Source organism: Chelon labrosus (assembly GCF_963514085.1).
Source record: "Chelon labrosus genome assembly, chromosome: 5".
Lineage (NCBI taxonomy): Eukaryota > Metazoa > Chordata > Actinopteri > Mugiliformes > Mugilidae > Chelon > Chelon labrosus.
Genome location: NC_140341.1, coordinates 15,993,415 through 16,002,795, shown reverse-complemented (window position 1 = coordinate 16,002,795; position 9,381 = coordinate 15,993,415). Strand labels below are relative to the sequence as shown.

General features: G+C 44.7%; 2 protein-coding genes across 2 annotated transcripts; both read left to right on the top strand.

The window, feature by feature from the left end:
• Positions 1 to 1,435: 1,435 nt before the first annotated feature.
• On the top strand, positions 1,436 to 4,850 carry LOC311487815 (protocadherin 8; the record flags this gene model as incomplete). The annotated part of the gene is made up of 3 exons (XM_084544203.1): positions 1,436 to 3,955; positions 4,040 to 4,238; positions 4,537 to 4,850. Exons 1-3 carry the CDS (start codon positions 1,505 to 1,507, stop codon positions 4,848 to 4,850), a joined length of 2,964 nt encoding a protein of 987 aa, XP_084400329.1. The 5' UTR covers positions 1,436 to 1,504.
• A 1,977-nt stretch (positions 4,851 to 6,827) lies between these two features.
• cnmd (chondromodulin) lies at positions 6,828 to 9,381 on the top strand. The gene is made up of 5 exons (XM_084544119.1): positions 6,828 to 7,352; positions 7,475 to 7,588; positions 7,717 to 7,870; positions 8,303 to 8,493; positions 8,990 to 9,381. The coding sequence occupies exons 1-5, from the start codon at positions 7,266 to 7,268 to the stop codon at positions 9,215 to 9,217; spliced, it is 774 nt and encodes a 257-aa protein (XP_084400245.1). The 5' UTR covers positions 6,828 to 7,265; the 3' UTR covers positions 9,218 to 9,381.

Genomic DNA, 9,381 nt, shown 5'->3' with positions numbered 1-9,381 from the left:
AACCGCTCTCTGCACGTCAATTAGTGCTTCTTGAACGAAAGCCGTGCTATTCTGGACTTATGCCTCCGTCATCTCTCCTGGCTTTTCACGAACCTGTGAATAGAGAGCTTTTTCTTTTCCATTCAGCCGCACAATTATAAGTGAGGTCAGACGCTGATGTCGAGCGATAAGGTCTGTCTCGCAGTCGACGTTTCACATTCACCCCGAGAGGTGCTGGAGGGAGTCGAGATGAGGGCTCTGAACAGTCCAGTCAAGTTCTTCTGTGTCAGACCTGTAAAACTCTTTGTTAGAGGACTTCTATTTTTGCAGAGGCGTGTTGAAAAAGCGTTGGCATGATGATGGCAGTGCCTTAGTGTTTGAAATATCATCATCTTCTATGAAATTAAGTGGAAATAAGGAAAGTGTATGAACTCTTGTGGCTGTAGTTCCCTCCTTCTTCATATAGTCTATGCAAAGATGGAAGTAAAAATGGCTGATCCCGTATAATTCTTTACAGTAGTGGATGTTGGTTGCATTTTTATATGATCTGAAATCATCATTAATCAAAATGAAATCAAAATTATGTTTGAGGGCTGTCCTCAAAGCCCAAGGGATAAACCCATATCGTCAGCAAATATATCTGTTGGTCTCTTGGTTCCATAAAACCTAGACACAAGAATTAAAATGTGATTTTGAGAGATAAAGAAGAAGAAAATAAAGGACGCTTTGATCTTGAATTTGAGACACTTTTCTCTGAGACAGTCTTCAAAGAAACCCTACATCCATATCCTGTCTTGCCCACAGGCTACAGTCGCGGTTGGAACCCTCTCGGATCATATTTCTCCCCTTTATAGTGCAATATAACCAAAAATAATTCAGCCAGTGCTGCACCAAAAGGTCAACATTTGTCTCGGGATAATTAAGCTGCTCCCACTGAACCTCCAGCAAAACCTTTCTCATCTCACCAGAGAAAAACAATTGGGCTGCTTTTGTGTGTGTGCACGCACGCATCCGTGCACGTGCGCGCACACATGCCCACATCCACACGCACCCCCGTGCGCGCTCAGAGAACGAACGAACTGAACATCAAAAGGAAAGAAATAGGCTTTTTGCTAAATAAAACCATCACTCCGTAATGGCTGTAATAAGACGATAAACAGTGCAGGAGCTATCTTAAAGCTGTGGCATATCTTTCTGCCCCCTTTTTCTTCTGTTTTGCAACTTCCTTCAGTGTGCACTTTAAAAAAAATAGGCTTAGAGCTTCCCTTTTCCCCCCATAAGGGGGTATTTTTAATTCTAAAGCGAGGGATTGGTCACACTTCGTCTCATTAGCATGAGGAGCTGTATAAACCCCGCCACTGCAGAATTTTGAGCTGTGTTGAAGGCGAGGCAACAAGCGTATCTGACTGGCTGCGCGTAAAAGAGCGAGTAACTTTCACTTTTCAGCACAGTTCAGTTCATAAAAGCGGGAGCTGTATGGAGAGCTCGCTCCAGAGGTGAACCGCTCTCAACTGTTCGGCACACAATGAGGCTGCTTACCGAGGGGAAGATAACAAGGAAGATGATAACTTATTGGCACCGGTGGATTTTTATATTCTCAATCCATCTGTTTTTATTTTCCTCATGGGCTCAGTCTGAAGGAAATACTATACGATACCAAACCAGAGAGGAGGACGCACCAGGTACGGTCATCGGGAACCTTGCCAAGGACATGTCCTTGAGTCTGTCTCATTCCTCCAAGACCAATTTCAGGATGATGAAACAATTCAACGATTCATTCATCAGGGTAAGAGAAAGCGACGGGGAACTCACTGTCGGGGAACGAATTGACAGGGAGAGAATCTGCAGACACACTCCACAGTGTCTGATTACTTTTGACGCGGTTAATTTCTCCAAAGATCGCTACAAATTGATTCACGTTGAGGTGGAAATAAAGGACATCAATGACAACTCTCCCGAGTTCCCAAACAAGGAATCTGTAGTGGAAATCTCGGAGAGCGCAGCGGTTGGGTCCCGTATCCCTTTGGACCCAGCTGTGGACGCAGATGTCGGCTCAAACTACATCCAAAGCTATCAAATTTCTGTAAACAGTCATTTTACCATTGATGTGCTCCTGAGAGCGGATGGGGTTAAATATGCGGAATTGGTTCTAATGAAAGAGCTAGACAGGGAGACTCAGTCATCATACACTGTGGAGCTGATCGCCACAGACGGAGGAAACCCACACAGATCGGGGTCAACAAAGATAACTATCAGGGTGTCAGACTTTAATGACAATAGTCCTGTTTTTGACCAGAACAGTTTCTCAGTCAGTCTGCCCGAGGACGCACCGGCTGGCACTGTTATACTGGACTTAAACGCAGTTGATGCCGATGAGGGTTTAAACGGAGAGGTCGTCTACGGGTTCGGAAAACAGGTTTCTCATGAGATCCGAGAACTTTTCCAAGTGGATAATAAATCAGGTCGTCTGACTCTCAGGAGTCCTGTGGATTTTGAGGACAAAAGGACCTATGAGCTAGACGTGCAGGCGACTGATCTGGGACCCAACCCGACCCCCTCCGTGTGCAAAATCATAATTCACGTCACAGACGTTAATGACAATGCCCCAGAAATCAGTATCACCCCGATGACCTCCATCACGACGGGCATTGCATACATCAGCGAGGCGGCAGACAAGGACAGTCTGGTCGCGCTGATCAGCACCTTGGACAGAGACTCTGGTGTTAACAGCCAGGTCCACTGCACATTATACGGCCACGACCATTTCAAACTCCGTCAGGCTTACGAGGACAGCTACATGATAGTTACAGCAGCAGCCCTAGACAGGGAGAGGATTAGTGAGTATAACTTGACTGTCATGGCTGAGGATTTTGGGTCACCACCGCAGAGAAAAATCACCCAGTACACCATTAGACTCAGCGACGAGAATGACAACGCCCCTCACTTTGCCAAAGCTGTCTACGAAGTTTCAGTGCTGGAAAACAACGCCCCGGGCGCTTACATCACCACAGTCGAGGCCAGCGACGCGGATCTGGGCAACAATGGGAAAATCACTTACAGACTAATGGACGGTGTTATTATGGGATCCCCAGTTAACACATTTGTGTCTCTCAATTCGGTGTCTGGCTCCATATACGCGCTGAGAAGTTTTAATTATGAAGTCATGAAACATCTAGATGTGCACGTTCAAGCAAGTGACGGTGGGTCACCACAGCTGCAGAGCACGGTTGTCATCAGATTAAAAATAGTAGATCAGAATGACAACCAGCCTTCCATCATAGAGCCCCCACTCTACAAGGGATCTGCCGAGGTTTTCCTGCCCAAAGATGCACCTGCAGGTTATGTGGTAACCCAGATAAAGGCCACAGATGCTGATGAAGGCATAAATGCACAGCTGTCCTATAAAATCACCGAGGGGGGACACCTGGGTTTCTCGATCAACAAAGACTCGGGGAAGGTGCACGTCAGTCGACAGCTGACGTATGATCTCACAGACAGTGTCAAAGTCACAGTGTCGGTCGTCGACCATGGATCCCCCGCGCTCACCTCCACAGCCATTATACACTTCAGTTTCATAGAAGGTACTCTACCAAGTTTGCCTTCCTCTGCTCAGAATGGCAATGAGGAGCTCTTTGAATGGGACATGTCTATAGCCATAATTATCGTCCTGGCAGGGAGCTGCTCTCTCCTCCTGCTGGCTATCATTCTCATCACAACCATATGCAGCCGCCGGAAAAAAGAGACAAGGGAGGGGGGCTTTGATGACAAAGACGACGTACCGAATGTGGACAAAGTGGAAGGTGGTCATATTGATTCGGTGATTGTCAACCACAAAGGCAAAGCGTTTGATGCCCACCCTTTTCCCGAGAAACCCCCACTGGCCGGCAGCAGCACGACAGAGACAGGCTGTGAGGATGGCAGGCAGACAGCAGGCATCTTCGAGTCAAACAACAGAGTGATGGAGGGTAAATTAAAGGTACGCCAATAGTCCCAGACATTACAGCACACTGACTTTGTTGTCTTTTGACTCAAAATGTGCATGTGTTTGTGCCTTTTGCAGGGTTATTCCACTCTACCAGGATATGGGAAAGAAACCGTCAGACCAATAACAATATGGAAGGGCAATTCCTTCACAACCATCTCAGCCAGAGATCCCCACATCAGCGGCAAGGACAGTGGCAAAGGGGACAGCGACTTCAATGACAGCGATTCTGACATAAGTGGAGATGTGCACAAAAAAGAGTCGCCACCAACGAACAGTGAGTGTCAGGAAAATATGATGATACATTTATACTGAAAAGAAGTCAAATAAGAGTATTTGCGGGTCAAATCCATGCAGTGATGCATGATTTATTTATGAATACAGTGCAAATTCTAAACCGTGCGCAGAACAGACTGTATCAAGATACAGCTATATATTTTCCAATACACTGGATACGTTATGATTGATTTAGCTCACTGGGATTTATTTTTTTTTTCTTTCATCAAACATCCTAAAACAGCTGAGCTAGCAACCGTATTCGTGTTACATCCTGACAGCGCTGCTGTTTTCCACAGGTCTCTGGGCATGTACAAGCGAGTGCAAAGTGTTGGGACACTCGGACCGATGCTGGAGCCCTTCAGCTACCAGGCCCAACACGAGCCTGGCCTCTGGACCGCAACTGTCAACGTTCTCCAAGACAGCTTCACTTCCCCGGGACGCCAGAAGGGAAAACTACTACCCAGCTCACATACCAAAAACCAACGGCCTGCAAAGTGTGTACGAAAAAGTTCAACACCAGGAATTTGATTATATTCTCGTCGGCCCACCGACGCCAGCCAGAATACAGGAAACAGATGAAATATCCATCCCAGAGTATACAAACTCTTAAGACAGCGTTAAACAAAACATTAGTCATTAAAAACAAAAAAATCACTTTGTCTTTATACTGTACAGTACCTTTATCTCAATTGACTCTATGTTGGATTGTTGCTGTGTTTTGTAATGTGTCACGTGTCTTTTGGCTCATTTAAGACTGTTCATTGTATCATGTGTAATATGCAAGATTTTCTACATTGATAATATATTTTTCATAATGATTCAATGTATAAAAGACTTTTATTATGAATTTTTAAGAGCATGTGTTACTATTTAAGGGGCATGACCTATGAACATTTGGGCTGAAAATGGCCTTTCTGCTGTGGAAAACAATCAATATGAAAAGATTCCAATGCCATGTTCGTGGTAGATTTTATCACATTGTTGCACAAATAAACATTTAAAAGGAATACTGCTTTGCCGTTCCATGACAGTTCAAAATGGACCAGCGTGTAAGCTTACAGGAAGCAACCGTAATATTATAAGCAGAGTACAACCTATTGTCCTGAGGAAATATCCACAGAGCACACAGCAACCTCAATTAGCCAACTGAATGCATTTCATTTGCCTTAAAGGCTTATAAACCGCAGTAAATACAATCTGCTCCTCCAACCATCACAGCTAAATTGATAGCAAGCATTAGCCAATCCCATTGTCTTCTCACTGTACACAGCGTTGCTGCCGCTGCCTTGATTTGCATGCAAATGTTGCATCGCTGATCAAATTCTCCCACAATTACATGTTTTTCAAAGGTCAAAGAATCCTCTCACCTTTTGTGATTGCCTCCCAGCTTACCAGAATCCAAAAAAAACAGGATTTAATCTGTTTCCAAGCAACAGCAGCACTGAGCATTTGAATCGCTTTTCTTAGTGTTTCTTCTTTTTAAGTTACGATCAAGACCTGGTAACCTTGACCACAAAACTCGCTTTCTCCTGCTGTCAAATTAGAAAATTCATAATGAAGCAAAGGTTATGTCTGTGTGGCTGTGTTTGTGTGTGTGTGTGTGCCTGTGATTGTGTCCAGTATTGCAGTATCTTGTAGCGTGTTGTAGGAATATGAAGACGTCACTGAGACCACAGGGTTTTAGAGGTGGTTATTGAAGATATAAAATAGCCTCTGAAAGTCTATTTGACCTAAGGTTATGTATTTGCCTTCAAAGAATCAACATCAACATCATTTTTACTGCACCTCTGTCTGCGACACAAGACACCAGACACCAGACACCAGACAATCTCTGGTGAGGCACAAAAGTCTAATTATAGATCGGTACCACAGGGTGGCCACCTTGCTTTGGGCAACTTGGAGACACAGGTAACATTCAGACGAAGAATTTAGCCAAAGTAATTTATATCAACTGTACGTCATTCACACTGAAGTGTCAGGGAGCCTTCAGGTGAATAACCAGACTCTCCAAAAAGAGAAGCAGTTAGAGAAGGAATCACAGAGGACATCATGAGGGAGATTATGGAAAAAGTCCCAAATCCAGCTCACGGATCTTCCTGTTTTGAACACTGCAGGCCTCCGGTAAGACAGCCTTACTAAGTGTTTGATCGGAAATGCAGCTGACACCCGTGAAATGTTAATAAAGCCGTACACTTGCTGAGCTTTCCAGGTTATGTTTAACGCCTCGCCTTACCCTGTCTGCGTTGAACTTTAGGGACAAAGCGCATCGAACACGCCGACCTCTGCTACAGTCGGTCGTCTCTTGAGATCAGGAGCTGTGGTTCTTATTGTCGGTGCGGTCTTAATGCTGTGTGCATCCATGGCTGCTCTCTACCTGTGGAAAGTCAGCGATAAAAATGTAAGTGTCCACGGAGGACTGCTGAGGTTATTGCAGTGCCTGTTCAATAACAAATATCTGAAAGTGAATGTGAGGGCAATGCTTTCAGTGGGAAACTAAGATGAGAAAATCCTCTAATTATAAGATTTTTTTACAGGTATTGTTATTTTTTTTTTGCTATTTCTTGAGAATATCATCCGAATACATGTGATACTGTCTGCCTTCTCAGCTATCAGTAATTCAGACTATAAAACTACATCTTTAACCCAACAACACACACAAACTACATCCATTTACCCTCCAACTCTACGTCATCTTATAAGAAAGCATGTGTAATGTGTTCATTTGTGTTCTAATGAGCTCACCTGTAGGGCAAACATCCCCATCAAGGCCTGCAATAGCATCTCCTGCGGTGCTTTACTCTAATTCTCAGTGTGGTAACACAACAGAGGATTTACTTCAACACAAAATGACTGCGCGAGGGAGCAGAACAAGCGACGAGAACCTCGTTTTCTGTCCCGCTCTTCTTTTGTGTTGTGATTTACATAACTCGACTAATCAGTCATTTTAACGTCCCGCTTTGAATGTTGCCAGGTTTATAATGTTCGTTACAGTGTGAACATCAATGGGGAGGTGAGGCAGGGCTCCATGGAAATTGATTCTGACAACAATCTGGAGAGATTTAAAACCGGGAGTGGAGCGGAGGAAGCTGTGGAGATTCATGACTTTCAAATTGTGAGTGAGTTCGTCCTTGTTCTCTCTCTTCCTCCTGAGGTAGTTGAGCTGAGACCTTCTGTGTGCTCAGCAAAGTAGCAAAGCCGTGAGTGTAAACATGGCATCTCTGTGATTTGGTGCAGGGAATAACCGGAATCCGCTTCTTTGGAGGAGACAAGTGCTATATAAAATCCCAAATCAAAGCCAGCCTTCCACACATGGGAGTTCACAACAAAGAGACGCCGATGCTAGACCTGGTATGCGCACACTACTTGATACAGAACGCTGCAAATGTGAAAGATGTAGAAAAAGAAAGAGATTACAGCATTAATTTATTTTCCCATCTGAGTAATTCAAGGACACTGTCTTATCTTTCTCCTTTCAGACAGAAGAATTAACGGCGGTGAGGTTTGATGAAGAGTTCCTCATATGGGTGGCAGCAGAGCAGCCTCTGACGGAGACCAAGTTTCTGAGTAAAAAAATTCTGGATCTTTGCGGGAAACTTCCTATTTACTGGCTCCAACCTGCGTATTCTAAAGGTTGCCTTCTACTTTTCTTTCTAGCTAGTGTTTCACACCACACCACAAGGAAAACTGACCTTCTGTCAAGCAGGGCGCTCTGTCCCGTGAGAAATATTCCGCTTTTTCCGCAGCTTACAAAAAAATCTTAGCTGCGATTGCCCTTCTTATCTGCTGACACACTTGTAAAATTTACAGCCTTGTCTAAGAAGTTAGTGAAACGCTTCTCAAACAGCCACTACATTTAGAAAAAAGAAAAAACACGCTCACAAAGTCTTGTATTAAAAAAGAATGATCTTGAAATATGCAAGGCTGCTTGATATCTCTGCTGCTAATTGAATTATTCAGGACATCTGAGACAGCTCCAGCTATGTAGGATTGAGCTCTGAGGACATGTATGGCATCTTGTGGATGTTGACCCAATACTCTCGCCTCTTGTGGCTGCTGGAACAGATGGGGAGAGGAAAAAGAGAGACGTGCGGCAAGCCGAACGGCAGCCCAGCGTGGAGGAGTCGGAGGCAGCTGCCGAGGAGAGGGACCCGGTGAGTCACGCGGAGCCCGGCACCTCCAGAGCGCCGGTAGAAGAAGAGGAGGGGTCACAGTCGGCTGCGGGGTCAGCTTTCAACCCTGAGAACCCCTACCACGTGAGTGCCAACTTCACCAACAACGCTGTTTATGATAAACAAGACTGCGGAGTTGGCGCATTTTCGATAAACTATCGTGAGGCATTTAGGCCCTGAAGGAACCCTTAAAGTAACGTTGCTAACTTCAACTTGGTCCTTAAGGTGCCAGCCTTGTTAAAAATGTATTCTCGCACAAATAGAAGTGGTTTGGAAGCGTGTTAACCTCTTACAGCTTTCAGTCAGCTGTGAAGGTGTCATACTGGCAGCTTTAATTGCAGGTCACTCTCTGCCATTCAAACCAAGATGAACTCATGAACTGAAGTGAAAACTCCCACTGGTTATAAAAATTCATTTTGCCTTAAGGAGCCCGAGTCACATGTTTGGGAAGATGAGAAGTTTTCTTTTTTTTTTTTTCACAAAACATTTGAATTGCAGATGAGGATACATTTGAAAAAAAAATAAATAAATAAAGAAAGTATTTGCTGTCGAAAATTAACATCGCTTCTCATAACTGCAGCGCAGCGGCGGGACCACGGAGGAAGGCGCCATGACCTTTGACACCATGTTAGACCACCAGGGAATCTGCTGCTCTGAATGCCAACGCAGCTACACTCACTGTCAGAGAATATGCGAGCCCCTCCGCGGCTACTGGCCCTGGCCTTACAACTACAGAGGGTGCCAGGTAGCTTGTCGGGTTATTATGCCCTGTCGCTGGTGGGTGGCGCGCATTTTGGGTGTTGTGTAAAGAGAACACGCTTACATTTCTGAAAGGTCTCTAAATGTTCAGCTACTGTTCGGGTAGAATTCATTTTCTAAAAGCTACGCCGTGATATGCACGCTGTGGAATATGATTACTTAGAGTGTAACAACTAACTTTAGATGCAAACTTCATTTCATACATTAACGCTA